The sequence below is a fragment of the Hylobates moloch genome, unplaced genomic scaffold, assembly GCF_009828535.3.
Source record: "Hylobates moloch isolate HMO894 unplaced genomic scaffold, HMol_V3 SCAFFOLD_16, whole genome shotgun sequence".
In the NCBI taxonomy this organism is placed as follows: Eukaryota; Metazoa; Chordata; class Mammalia; order Primates; family Hylobatidae; genus Hylobates; species Hylobates moloch.
The window spans coordinates 47283332-47298617 of NW_026652291.1; the positions used below are offsets into that span (position 1 = coordinate 47283332).

Below are 15286 nucleotides of genomic sequence, written 5' to 3' on the forward strand. Positions count from 1 at the left end.
GAAGCGGGACGCGAGAGGCTGGCGGCGCGCATGTGCAGAAGCAATGGAGGCGGGGTTGGGGAAAGCAAAGGCTACTCCATCAGTTCACGTACTTTGAGCCGCTTGGCGTCGTGGTATCTGAGAAGCTGCTCTATTCCTTTCCTTGGAATTATTATTTATCTTTTATGTTATTATTCTCTCCTGACTTTATTCTTTCTTTAGGCCAAAGGGAGAGATGCTCGTATACTCTCACAAAAAGTAGAAAAAGCAGTAGGCCCGAAGTAACCTGTCTTCCTCCGCGTCCCGACCCTGACCCCAGAATCTTGATGGCATCCACTTCACCTTCTTATGCTCAGGCTTTCGTGAAGTTTCACTTCAAGGGTATCGTCTTTGAATTCAGCTTAGAATTTTACAGAAGTATTAGTGCTCTTTCTATGAGTATAACGCTTTTTGGTAAGAGTTAAAGATAAGTCTGATTAAAGATATTTTTTGAGCGCTAATATATTCCACGTGTTCAAGAAAAAGCCGTGAACAGAACATACCCCCATTTCTAATGGAATTTCCATTCAGTGGGAAGAAATAGGTAACAATAAATAAGCAAAATAGTAAGAAGGAAGAGTGTTTTAATAGATAATGGAGGTACTAACTTCAGGCAATGTGCTCAGGGAATGACTTTTTGAGTGAGTGATATTTAAAATAGGGTAACAAAAGACGGTGGTTTAGGGAACAGTAAAAATCTTGGCTTGCGCTGGGAACCGTCACGTCAGTGACCTCTCATAATGATTGAGTGGGGAAGAATGACAGGAAGGGAACAAGTGCACATGAGACCAAATCTTGAAGTGGTTTGAATTTTAGTCCGATTGTAAATAGGGCATCAGCATTTTTTTTACTCCTAAATATTAATACGTCAGTGTGTATTTTCCCCCAATACAGGAACATTATTTCACATAGACACAGTATTATTGTGAAAATCAGAAAATTAGCAATACTATGATCTATCAACTTTATGCATTTTTTTTTTTTTTTTGGTAATTGGCCCAATAACGTCCTTCATAGCAAAAGAAAATCCAAGATCACACCTTGCATACAGTTGTCATGTTTCCAGTCTGCTTTAGTCTGGAAAATAGTTGCTTAGTATTTCTTCAGTTTTCATGGCATGAACATTTTTGAAGAATACAAATCATTTATTTTGTAGAATATTCCTTAATTTAGGTTTTTTTTTTGTTATTTGATTCAAGTGATGCATTTATGGCAGGAATACTACAGAAATGACCTTGTATTCATTCATGTCAGAGCATTATATTAGGAGGGACATGATGTTGTTTTATTGCTGATAGTGTTAACTTTGATCACTTGCTGAAGATTTATCCCTGATAATGTTTCATTTTTCCCTTTGTAATTAGTATCTTGTGAGGAAATACTTTGAGAATATGTACACATCCTGTTTACGCCTCAGCATTTCACTCATTAATTCTAATATCTGATGATTCTTATTTGAATTAATTATTACAATGGTTGCCAAATGGTGATTTTCTAATTCCATCATTCTTTTCACATTTATTTTTGGTTTTCTACTGTGAGGTTATCAGGAGTTTTTAAAGCAGGAGAATTACAGGATTTGATTTAAATCATTAAATGAGCTCTTGTTTCTGTGTGAAGAATGATAGATAAGGGAAAGAAGAGAGGCAGGGATACTAGTTGGAAAGTTATTGCACTTTTGTGAGCTAGCAGTAATGGAGAGTGATTTGGACTAAAGTGGTGGCAGTGGAGGTGGAAAAGTGTAGATGGATTTCAGATGTGTAGGGTGCTATGGTTTGAATGTCCCCTTCAAAACACGTGTTGAAATTTAATTGCCAATGTAATGGTATTGTGATGTGGGGCCTTTAAGAGGTGATTAGGTCATGAGGGCACTATGGATTAATGATATTTTCAGAATGGGTTAGTTATCTTGGAAGTGGGTTCCTAATACAGGGATGAATTTCACTGGATTTCAGCTTTCTCTGTCTCACATATTCGCTTGCTCTTCTGATCCTCTGTCATGTAACACAGCACAAGGCCCTTGCCAGATGTCAGTGCCATGCTCTTGGACCTCTAAAACCATGAGCCAAATAAACTTTTCTTGTTTATGAATTACCTAGTCTGTGGTATTCTGTTATAGCAGCGGAGTATGGGCTAAGACATAGGGCTTGCAGAATTGGATATAGAAAGTAAGGGGGAAAAAGGAATTTCAGTTGCTTTTTCCTGCTAATGAAGCATTACAATTAATGTTTTTATTCTTGAACAAATCAATAGATAAAAGGACTTGAATGACTTGGAAGACTAGCCACTTAATTTACCTAACCCTTGTTAAAACATTCCAGTTGTAACTTTTTTTTTTTTGAGACTGAATCTTGCTCTGTCACCCAGGCTGGAGTGCAGTGGCATGATCTCTGCTCACTGCAACCTCTGACCTCCAGGGTTCAAGCGATTCTTCTGCCTCAACTGCCCGTGTAGCTGGGATTACAGTTGTGCACCACCATGCCAGGCTAATTTTTGTATTTTTAGTAGAGACCGAGTTTCACCATGTTGGCCAGGCTGATCTCACACTCCTGACCTCAGGTGATTCGCCCTCCTTGGCCTTCCAAAGTGCTCGGATTACAGGCGTGAGCTACTGCACCTGGCCTCTAGTTGCAGTTCTTTCCTGGGGAGTTCGGATTTAGATCAAGATAGTCCAAAAAAGTGGTGAAGAAAGCTAAAGTTTAATAGTTGCGGAAGGGTTGGCCTTGGAGGTAAACCGTAAGTACTCAAAACTTGTTTAGGTATCCAGTTAATCTTTTAATTAACATCATTACTTGTGTGTGATAAACACTATTTGAGTGCCTAGTGCACTCAATATTTATTAATAATTAAGAATTTGGGGGCTCTTTCGGCCGGGCGCGGTGGCTCACGCCTATAATCCCAGCACTTTGGGAGACCAAGGCAGGTGGCTCACCTGATGTCAGGAGTTTGAGACCAGCCTGACCAACATGGTGAAACCCTGTCTCTACCAAAAATACAAAAATTAGCTGGGCGTGGTGGTGCATGCCTGTAGTCCCAGCTACTCCGGAGGCTGAGGCTGAGGCAGGAGAATTGCTTGAACCCGGGAGGCAGAGGTTGCCGTGAGCTGAGATCACGCCACTGCACTCCAGCCCAGCGAGACTCCCTCTTAAAAGAAAAAAGAAAAAAAGGCCAGGCGTGGTGGCCCACGTCTGTAATCCCAGTCCTTTTGGAGGCCTAGGCGGGTGGATCACCTGAGGTCAGGAGTCTTGAACTCCTGGCCAACATGGTGAATCCCATCTCTACAAAAATTCGCCAGGCATGATGGCGGGTGCCTGTAGTCCCAGCTACTTGGGAGGCTGAGGCAGGAGAATCGCTTGAACCTGGGAGGCAGAGGTTGTAGTGAGCCGAGATCATGCCACTGCACTCCAGCCTGGGCGACAGAGCAAGGCAACTCTAAATGTATACTATTTTATGACATACCTTATTATTTTTAAATTGAATACCTCAGGAAATGTGATGCCCAATGTTTCTAGCTTCCAAATACTGTGCTTTGGGGATACTATCCTAAGAATTCTTTGTTATTTTCAGGTTTACAAATTGGTCTTTAACGTGCACTGCTAAGTAGTAGTATAAACACTACACCCCCCTCCATTATCATAGAAATTAGAAGAATTTCTTTTTCTTTTTTTTTGACATGAAGTCTCGCACTGTCGCCCAGGCTGGAGTGCAATGGCGTGATATCGGCTCACTGCAACCTCCGCCTCCCGGGTTCAAGCGACTCTTCTGCCTCAGCCTCCCGAGTAGCTGGGATTACGGGTGCCGGCCACCACGCCCGGCTAATTTTTTGTATTTTTAGTAGAGACGGGAGTTGGGGGCGGGGGGGCGGGGGGGTGTCACTGTTTTGGCCAGGCTGGTCTCGAACTCCTGACCTCGTGATCCACCCGCCTCGGCCTCCCAAAGTGTTGGGATTACAGGCATCCCGCGCCTGGACAGAATTTCTTGTCTAGAAAGGTTCACCATCATTTCAGAATATATGTATTTCCATATGACATTATTCCAGCATCTCCTATGGTAATTTGATTAAAATCAGGTTTCTGACCCTTTGCCTCTTAGAGTTCACATTCTTTACCATTAGATTCAGAGACTATAATTCTTTCCTCCCAGCTTCTGTCACTTGAGGAGAATAACAGCACCCTCCAAACGTCCTATCTCTCATTGTCAGACAGTTACTCTAAAGAGACCTTATATTAATTCACTCGAAGCCCCCTTTTCTGAATTTAACTCTTCTTCATCAGACCATACTAAAGAAAATAGCTAAGCCTCGCGGTTGTTCAGGGAAACTAACCTCTCAGAGACTGGACTTTGTTTCTAAATGCGGAGCCCAAACACGTAGGAATCCAGAATGCCATTTGATGGAAGTTGGATGGCCTTGATATGTGTTTATGTAAACAAAACATATTGGTTGGTAAATATTTTTAAACACTTTTGTTAAAAGGATTCAATGACTCTAAAGATTCGCATGTTTTCAATGATCTTTGGATACATATACAAACATTCTTAAATCTAAGTACAATTAAATATTTAGAACGCTCTTAAAAATAATTCTGAAGTGCCGATCTAATAGTACGTTATAAATTTTTTTAGAAAAGAAACTACGCGAGGAATATAAAACCATGTAAACACTCCTCAATAGGTAAAAATGCAAGCCGCTTTAACAAGCGCCCGGCTAGCTCAGTCGGTAGAGCATGGGACTCTTAATCCCAGGGTCGTGGGTTCGAGCCCCACGTTGGGCGGGTAAGTTTTTTTTTTTTTCCTGAAACGTAAACGGTTTCACTAAAGCACTTAAACTACCGAGTTCTTAAGCAGAATTAATTTAAACACTTTCAATATTAACCAGATTCTCCAGTAAAAAGTTAACCTTTTGTAAACGAAACAGGTCACAAACTGCGCAATTGAAATCACACGTCCTCCCCGTGTTCTCCTTAAAACACAGAGGAAACCAAATGCCCACTGTTAAAGACTAGTTTTTTGTTACTATGCATACTTGGATAGTTGGTGGTAGAGGGCAGTTTTAATTGTTATCTTAACAAACCTATGAGCCTCTCATTTTGGCTGCTCTTCTAAAATTTAAGAGACCGGATGTAAAAACATTCAGAGGCACCTGAGGACTCCGAAGAAAAAGAACCAATTTATCCTTCTCTGTTTTTCTTCCTCTCTCTCTCTCTCTGTCCTTTTTCCTCCTCTCAATATGGAGTGTATCCCTGAAGAAATATATAGTGAAAAATAGTTCTTTTTGTAGTGAGATTTATACCACTAGTGCATACATCAAGTTTTCTTCCATTTTTCTTGGGGATGGATACTAGGAAATTAAGACTCTAGTAAAGGCTCTTTAAAGACGTACAAAACAACTGAGATGTGAAAATTAGAATAGGCAATTGGATATGTGAGGGAGGAAAGGTTTCCGCCTTCTCCCCTTTGCACTGAGAACTGTGAAGTCAGCAGAATGTCCTCGCCCACTCGGATCACCACAGCCAGACACATTCCAGGATCTCACCCGCCAGACCACGTAGGCGAACGGTTTATGCTCCTTCCTACCTGAAGCCAACCCTACCTAAAGCACTGGATCCTGTACCCTCCACGTGTCATCCCCCAGCTCTCTACTAAAGGATCAATTTTTCTCCCGTCTTGATTTTTCCGTTCAACACACAAACATGCTGTTATTTATCTTAAAAACTTCGACCTAGTTTCCTCACAGGCTGCCATTCTATTTCTCGGTTCCCCTGTGTAGCAAAAGCCCATCCCCTTTTGCCTAAGCTCGTTTCCCCTCCCTCCCATCTCTTAACCCTGCCAATGTCCTTCAGCCATAGACCAAAAACAAAACAAAACAAAAAAACACCCAGAAAACCCCCACACCTGTTGACAAATACGTTTAGTTTATTACTCATGGCAACAAGGGAGAAGTGTGGGGTGATTCAGTAAGATGGTGATTATAGGATCTTGGCTTTTGTTGGGTAATTTGGGGGAGGGTCTAAGTAAGTAGGGGTTCTGAATTGGGTGCTCTCAGAAAACCAGGGCAATTCTACGATCTGAAATCTTATCTATAAGGATGGCAGACTAAAGGAGGGATAAAGGTGAAACTGATAAAGTCAGTCACTCCTTTAGCAAGAGGGGTGCTTGGTGTTTTGAGTTGGACAGTGACCAACTTGTCTGAAGTGTATGTTATGTGAAAAACAGAAGAAAAGCATAGTTTGCTGAAAGCGTCATATCAATCTGTAATAGCATTGAGGCTTACCTGTATTAGATTAGTTCCCAGATGTCAGGCACTTCTTGCTCTTCTCAACCCACCATAGTCAGGACTTCCTGCCCCTCCCGGCACACCCCACTAGTCTACTAAACTGTACATGAAAAGGTCATCACTCATCTCCACAAAATCGAATTGTTAATTGCAAGGTCTAATTTACTTGGACTATCAGAAATTTATTACAAATTTGATCACTCCATGCTGGATCCGCATCTCCCCCTTGGCTTCCAGGACACTAATGCTTTCTTGTTTTCTGCCCTATCTCACCAGCTACTTCCTTTCCTACTCCTATCTCTTCACTTGGGAGTGCTCTAGGGATGGGTGAGTCCTTGGTCCTCTTCTCTATCCACACTCATGCACTTGGTCATCTCACAGTTTTAAATACCAGATACTTGCTGATGATTCACAACTTTTTTTTTTTTTTTTTTGAGACGGAGTCTCACTCTGTCGCTCAGGCTAGGGTGCAGTGGCATGATCTTGGCTCACTGCAACTGCCGCCTCCCGGATTCAAGCAATTCTCCTGTCTCAACCTCCCGAATAGCTGGGACTACAGGCACCCACCACCACACCCGGCTAATTTTCATATTTTTAGTAGAGATAGGATTTCACCATATTGGTCAGGCTGGTCTCGAACTCCTGACCTCGAATGATCCACCCGCCTCGGCCTCCCAAAGTGCTGGGATTACAGGCATGAGCCACCGTGCCCGGCCGATTCAAAACTTTCAAGAGAGCCCAGATCTCTCTCTTACATGTTAAACGTCTATATCCATTTGGATGTGTAGTCGATATCTCACACTTAACATGTACAAAGCTAATTCTTGATCTTTGCCCCAAAACTTGTTTCTCCTGTAGTTTTCCTTTTTTTCCCCATTAACGGTAACACCATCCTTCTAGTTGCATGGATGAAAAATATTGGAAACATTATTGATTCCTATCTCTCCAACCCCATTGTGAAAGTGTCTTTCAATATTCCCCTCCCATATTGACTGTGAGCTTGGCCATGTGACTGACTTTGGCTAATAGGATAACAGAAAGCATGATACAAACAGTGTCTTGAGGAGAACTCACACAATGGAGCTTGGATCCAAGCTGCCAAGTAACAAATCAGTATTCTGAGACCACCATGCTGAGAGAGCCTAAGCCAGCCATGTGGAGAGAAGCATGTGGAAGACAGAGAAGGCATGTGGAGAGCACTGACACTGAGACTTGTAAACAAGGCTGTCCTAGACCTTCCATCCCAGCACACCAATTAAATACAGCCAGGTGGCTATCTCCAGCTCATACTACGTGGAACAGAACTGCTCACCTGAGTCTTGCGTGAATTCTGACCCACAAAACCATAAGCAAATAGGATTTATATTGTTTTAAGCTACAAACTTTTAGAAGTTTGTTACATAGCAATAGGTAACTGAAACATCCACATAAGATCTATCAGGAAATCCTGTTGGTCTACCTTCCATGTATCCAGAATCAGGCTTCTCATCTTTACTGCTAGCACCCTGGTTTAAAACATCATCTCACTGGGATTACTGCAATGGTTTCTTAACTGATTTTCCTGCTTCAGTTTGTCTCTCTAGACTCTATTCTTAACGCAACATCCAGAATAATCCGGTTTAAACAAGCCAGATCTTGTCATTCCACTCAAAACCCTCCAAGGGCACCCTGTTTCACTCAGTAAGATGTATCCTTACAAGATATCCACCCACTCCCCCATCTACTATTGCTTTTCTTCTCCTTGCTCACTCTACACAAGCCAAATTGGTCTCCTTGTCAATCCTGGTATATGTTAGGCATGCCTTTCCTTAGGAGTTGTTTTTTTTTTTTTTTTCGAGACAGGGTCTCACTCTGTCACCCAGGCTGGAGTGCAGTGGCGCGATCTTGGATCACTGCAGCCTCCGCATCCCGGGTTCAAGCAATCCTCCTGCCTCAGCCTCCGGAGTAGCTGGGATTACAGGCATACAGGACCACACCTGGCTAATTTTTGTATTTTTGGTAAACATAGGGGTTCACCATGTTGGCCAGGCTGGTCTTGAACTCCTGACCTCAAGTGATCCACCCGCCTCAGCCTCCCAAAGTGCTGGGATTACAGGGATGGGCCACCACAACCAGCTTCCTCTTCTTACAAAGATGCCAGTCTTACTGGATTCGGGCGCCACCCTAATGATCGCATCTTAATTTGACTACATCTGCAACTCTATTTCCAAATAAGGTCACGTTCACAAGGTACAGGGGTTGGGACTTCAACCTATCTTTTTGAGGGACATAATTCAACCTATAACAGAGGGCTACATTCCTTAACTTCAGCCATTAGTTGTCTGCTACTTTATAGCTAGTTTTAAAGCTCTATTTCAGTCACAGATCCTGTTTTTGATATTATTCAATGATGGAAACTTCTCATAAATAATCTAAATTCACCAAAATATGAGATCAATATAAATGTAAAGTTCATGTTTACTGAAAAAAGAGATGTTAATAAAATAGTAAATCCATCCAATTGGCAATTAATACCATACCTATTCCTGGCAATCCTCCTGGGAGGTTTCAAAGTTAAGAAATAGGAGTACAAATTAATACAACCTTTTCGAAACAAAATTTAGCACTATCTTTCAAAGTTTTAGGTGTGCACTATTTTTGACCCGGCAACGCGATTTCAGACAGGCATATTTGCATAAAGGCACAGTGGTATTCTGTTCCAGAATACACATTGCAACATTTTTATGCTAGAATAGAAGGACTAGTAAAATAAAGTATAGCAACTGCATACAATAATAACATAGAGGCTATCAGAAAAATAAGACAAATCTATATATGCTAATAAAAGACACCTTAAAAACTATTTTAAGAAAATACAAGGTGCAAAGTAGGACATAAAGGATCTGATTTGTGTTTGAAGAAAAATTTCTTTTTTTTTTTTTTTTTTTGTCTTTCCTGTTCTTTTTTTTTTTTTTTCCATAATTTTTTTTTTATTATACTTTAGGGTTTTAGGGTACATGTGCACAATATGCAGGTTTGTTACATATGTATCCATGTGCCATGTTGATTTCCTGCACCCATTAACTCATCATTTAGCATTAGGTGTATCTCCTAATGCTGTCCCTCCCCCCTAGACAAGCCTTGTTCCAATGGAGCTTATATTCCAGGAAAGAAGATAAAACCTCTGTCGAAACGATTACAAGGTAAAAGTTAGAAGTGCCCCAGTTACGGATACTGTGCTTAAGGAAAGAGTGCTATGGAAGAGCGGTAGGACTAGAGGACACAGGTATCCCGAAAGAATGAAGCCAGCAAAATTTCAACAAGAGGTAGTTCATTAAAAACAAATGAAAAAATAAAATAAAAGTTAAATGATTGAGTACATATGTCAAGAACCTCTGCCTTGAGAAGATTATAATAAAGCACAAACGCAAAGATTAATGGCATTGTGACTACATTTTTATAAAGCAGCTGTAACGTTATATAAAAATGAAGTATCTTTTTTCTTAGAAATGTAGAATTGCTCATTAAAAAAACTGTAAAGTTAAAAAGTGAACATTTCCACATTTTGCTTAACAAATGCTTGACTATGTTACCAAACATTCTCAGTCCAAAGATCAAATATATTTCTGGAAAAACAACATTATTATAATATGGACACCATAAATATATTTTTTAAATGGACCCATGTTAGTATTTGAAATAACTGGTAATGGTTAACACTATTTATGCTTTAAATGGAGTAACTGCTGGAAACACATTTAACGAGCCCAGAACAGGTTATGTGAACTGTGGAGAAATACTATTATTTTCGAAAAACAAGCAACATAGGCCAGGTACTCTGGTTCACGCCTGTAATCCCAGCACTTTGGGAGGCCGAGGCGGGTGGATCACGAGGTCAGGAAATCGAGACCATTCTGGCTAACATGGTGAAACCCTGTCTCTACTAAATATACAAAAAATTAGCCAGGTGTGGTGGCGGGCGCCTGTAGTCCCAGCTACTCAGGAGGCTGAGGCAGGAGAATGGCGTGAACCCGGGAGGCAGAGCTTGCAACGAGTGGAGATCGCGCCACTGCACTCCAGCCTGAGTGACAGAGCAAGACTCCGTCTCAAAAAAAAAACAAACAAAAAACAGCCACATAACAAACTTCCAAAATCAAACTGCTTTACTATACTTTATTGATATAAATACAACAAATTTCAATAAGCACCAGCTACCATTTTACCACTACACAAGAAACAAAGCCAAAAGAATTATATATTAATGCAAAGAGTAAACACACAATGCTTTCACTTCCACTATAGTCCTCTATAACAAAACTTCCTACATACTTTGTACAATTTGCTTATAATTGGTTAAATATTTGATATGAAGCAAGGTTGATTTTTAATCAAACTTCTATTTCTCAGTGGAAAACGCTCTCTTCATCAGAGGTGGTTGAGTTTTCCCGACATCAAACATCATTTCCAAAGGTGGGTTATTGAGAGAACACCAATCAGGTATACGGCCCGTCTGATTATAATATTCCTTTGAAACAGAACGGCTCCCAAGTATATCTTGTAATGCTCCAAAAATAGCCCCTGTGTGACAAAAATATTTTTTATAGCTAAGATGAAAACTTTTACCCCAGAAAACTTTATGTACATATACATCTACTTCACTATATGACAAAAGTGGACTGGTAAAATTCAGCAATGCATAGCCACAATCTTCAAAGTAATTCCAGTTAAGCCATTCTTTATTTTACATTTTGAATAATAGGGTAAGCCATAACTCCGTGTTAAAGTAATTGAAATGGCCTTTAGCAAATAATAGTGAATATGATAACAAGTATTATTGCATTTAAAAGCAAGTGAGATAGAGTGGAGTGAAAGTATTTTCAACTTTGTGTAAATACAATCAATAAGAGTCTGAGTTTTCTCTCTCACAACTAAGGTTACATATCAATAAATAAAATGTTACTGCAAAACCCAATACACATCATCATAATGTCCTAACATTCTGTACTGAAGACCTTATTAAGACCCACAAGGCAGTCTTTTAAAAACAATTCCGTTACTAAATCAGTTTGTCCTAGATCAAAACTACGTTGACCAAATTCTATTTTACAAGAAATAATATAACATTCATTTTAAAATGTCATACTACTTTGTTTTTCTCTCTGAATGTACAATCCTGATACCTTCTAGCTCTAACTGCATCATAAAACACGTATCGGAACGTATATAAATGTACATATTCATAATTGTTTTTCCCTTCAAAGTAGTTACAGCTGACTCTTGAACAATGCAGGGATTAGGAGTGTGGACCCCCAAGCAGCTGAAAATCCATGTATAATTTTTGACTCCCCCAAAACTTAACTACCAATAGTCTACTGTTGACTGAGAAGTCTTACCAATAACATGAACAGTCGATTAACACATAAACAGACCAGTATCTATATATATATTTTTATACATTCATAATGTATCTTTTTCTTAATTTTTTTTGATATTTCTAGGCTACGTGGTTTGTCTGTGTTTTTTCAAATTGTTGCAAATCTCCAAAATTTTTCCAGCATATTTCCTAAAAACAGCATATGGGTGGACCCACATAATTCAAACCCATGTTGTTCAAGGGTCAACTGTACTTATTAGGTTAATTGCTTATTTCAGTGAAACCATCACTACTTAAAACATTTAATGAACTCAGTCACAAATATAGTCATAAATTAAGGGGCCAATTTTCATATGTGGCTCACTAGCTTTGGAAGACATTAAAATAAACATTTTAAGAAATGGTAAGCCAGGCGCAGTGGCTCATACCTATAATCCCAGCACTTTGGGAGGCCGAGGCGGGCGGATCACCTGAGGTCAGGAGTTTGAGACCAGCCTGACCAACATGGAGAAACCCCGTCTCTACTAAAGATACAAAAGACTTAGCCAGGTGTGGTGGCGGGCGCCTATAATCCCAGCTACTAGGGAGGCTGAGGCAGGAGGATTGCTTGAGCCTGGGAGGTGGAGGTTGCAGTGAGCTGGGATCACGCGATAGCACTCCAGCTGGATGGGCAACAAGGATGAAACTATGTCTCAAAAAAAAAAAAAAAAAAAGAAAGAAAGAAATGGTAGCATCACTGGAATGAATTCATAGCTTTCACTATTTTGAGGGATGACTTTAACTAAATGAGGACGTTTACTTAATATCACAGTGCAAATGCCAAGAGAAATAGATATAAAATTCTGAAAATTAATATAATTTAAGAAAAAGTCAGCTGGGCGTGCTGGCTCATGCCTGTAATCCCAGGACTTTGGGAGGCCAAGGTGGGTGGATCACGAGGTCAAGAGATTGAGACCATCCTGGCCAACATGGTGAAACTCCGTCTCTACTAAAAATACAAAAATTAGCTGGGCGTGGTGGTGCGCGCCTGCAGTCCCAGCTACTTGGGAGGCTGAGGCAGGAGAATTGCTTGAACCTGGGAGGCGGAAGCTGCAGTGAGCCGAGATTGCGCCACTGCACTCCAGCCTGGCGACAGAGTAAGACTCTGTCTCAAAAAAAAAAAAAAAAAAAAAGAAAGAAAGAAAAAGTCAGTGTCAGTTCTATTTATAAAGTGGGCAATTCTGAACCCTGAATGATTTATTCTAATATATCCATTAATAGTGTCATTCAGAGACCAAATACTATATAATCATTACATTTTAAAAGTGAAATTCTTACCTCCCAACCAGGCCACACAATTAGCTTTTGCAGGTGGAGTATGAATTCGAAATGTCTTAGTGCCAAGTGCTTTTTTATATTTTGGTTTTTCTACCAAATACCTTATTTCTGCAAGCAATCTGTGGAGAAATCCTGGCAACATAGAAGTGCCACCTATGACTACCAAATTCTCTGCTAGTTGCTTCCTGGTGTCTATCGGACACTGTTATTAAAAAGAAAAAAAGAAGGATTTATTCTGAACTGTACAAACAATGCTTGACTGAACTTAAGAAAATATACATATTATATGTACTATTATTATACATATTATTATTATTACACTACAGATTAAACAGGTGATCGTTTGTATCACAAAAAGGGCCACAGCAAGGTTTCTTTCATGTAGCAAATATAACCACCATAAAAATACTGCCAAATATATACATAAACTTTAAAGATTTAAAAATATTTTAAAGTCTAAAAGCATAGAATTTTACATCCCATAGGGCATATGTGAGTGTTCTCACTGTCAGGGTAGCAATGATTAAGTAGGGCAAAGAGCATGAGAAGAAATAACTTCTCTTTTTTGGGGTAAGGGAAGTATGTGGAAATTTAATTTTTCTAAGGTGTATTCACAGTGCCAGTTGTTAAGTGGGAAGATAACACTCCTAGAAAAATTATGGTTCTACATTAGTTCTCTTTAAGAGTTAGCAATGATAAGGTCCTTCAATGAATGGAGCCCTAGAGGTAAACATATCTTCCAAGGCAATGGTATTTCATGCGAAGTCCTATAATTACATAGTCATTAAACAAAAGAGACATGTTATTACCATATGTCCTGTGGAATTTAAAATTGAATACTATACAACCCTGAATTGGAAGGAACCACAAGCCACACTAGGTACAAAATAAAAATCTGGTCCCTGGTCTTAAAAGAATGCACATGTCGCTGGGCTTGGTGGCTCACGCCTGTACAGCCCTTTGGGAGGCCGAGACAGGTGGATCACCTGAGGTCGGGAGTTCAAGACCAGCCTGACCAACATGGAGAAACCCCATCTCTACCAAAAACACAAAATTAGCCAGGCATGGTGGCACATGCCTGTAATCCCAGCTATTCGGGAAGCTGAGGCAAGATATCACTTGAACCCAGGAGGCGGAGGTTGCGGTGAGCCAAGATCATGCCATTGCACTCCAGCCTGGGCAACAAGAGCAACACTCTGTCAAAAAAAAGAAAAAAAAAGGCCAGGTGTGGTGGCTCACGCTTGTAATCCCAGCACTTTGGGAGGCCGAGGTGGGCGGATCACAAGGTCAGGAGTTCAAGACCAGCCTGGCCAACATGGCGAAATCCTGTCTCTAAAAAATATAAAAATTAGCCAGGCAAGGTGGTGGGTGACTGTAATCCCAGCTCCTCAGGAGGCTGAGGCAGGAGAATCACTTGAACCCGGGAGGCAGAGGCTGCAGTGAGCTGAGATCGCGCCACTGCACTCCAGCCTGGGTGACAGAGCGAGACTTTGTCTCAAAAAAAAAATAAAAATGCACATGTCCATGGCACTCATCCTGGGGTTTGGAATGTTGTAGATGCCCTTTCTCAGTGCCAGAGTAAAACTCATGAACTACAAAATTTTAAAATGAAAGTTTAAAAAGTTAAAAAAAGGACCATATTCTGTAAAAATAAATAAAATTTAATAAGCAGATTAGTTGTTCACACATTTTAAAAATAATAGGTGACAAGGATTGCTAGTTGCCTAAAATAACATTTAAAATTTATATTTAAAGGACTGTGATAATAAAGGTAATTTTTTGACAAGATAAAATACCTGTATAAGGGAATCCAATATTAAAGTGGCAACTGATTGCTCTTCATTATCTTGTTCAAAAAGAATTTCCACGACTGAATCCCTAATGGGATTTGAAAAAGAGAGCTTTCTGTTGGTGTCACGTATTATAATATTACACAGAATATACCATTATTTCCATTTACATAGTATTTTTAAGTACCAATACTACATTAACAAAGAATAATTATTAAAATACAAGGTGTCTCATTTGTAAATGGAGAGGATAACAATGCCTCCCTCACAGGGGTTGAGGTGAAGATGCAATGAGTTAATAGAACAGGGTCTGGCACATAGAAGGCATTCCCTAAATTGTTAGCTGTTACTATTATTATGTATAGATTTACGTTTATTTGGTGTCCAATTATAACTCCCCAAACCTAATAAGAGAAAAGAAATAGTATTCTATGGAAGTTAGTAAGATTCAACAAGCAGATTAGCTAGTGATACAAGAGATTTACAAGCAACCACCCCCCATTTCTTTGTTTTTTTTTTTTTTTTTTTTTTTTT

At 39.9% G+C, this 15286-nt stretch overlaps 1 protein-coding gene and 1 non-coding gene across 2 annotated transcripts in view; one reads left to right on the top strand and one right to left on the bottom strand.

Annotated features, from left to right (window-relative positions):
• The first annotated feature begins 4717 nt into the window (after positions 1 to 4717).
• Positions 4718 to 4790, top strand: TRNAK-CUU (transfer RNA lysine (anticodon CUU)). Its single transcript has one exon. It is a non-coding gene; the product is annotated as a tRNA-Lys (tRNA).
• A 5626-nt stretch (positions 4791 to 10416) lies between these two features.
• Positions 10417 to 15286, bottom strand: part of ACTR10 (actin related protein 10) — a 40367-nt gene continuing 35497 nt past the window's right edge. The window contains exons 11-13 of the mRNA XM_058429770.1: positions 14759 to 14840; positions 12963 to 13164; positions 10417 to 10849 (exon numbers count right to left, since the gene is read on the bottom strand). Of these exons, the coding sequence (XP_058285753.1) occupies positions 10668 to 10849; positions 12963 to 13164; positions 14759 to 14840 (466 nt within the window). The 3' untranslated portion in view covers positions 10417 to 10667. The remainder of the gene's footprint in view (positions 10850 to 12962; positions 13165 to 14758; positions 14841 to 15286) is intronic.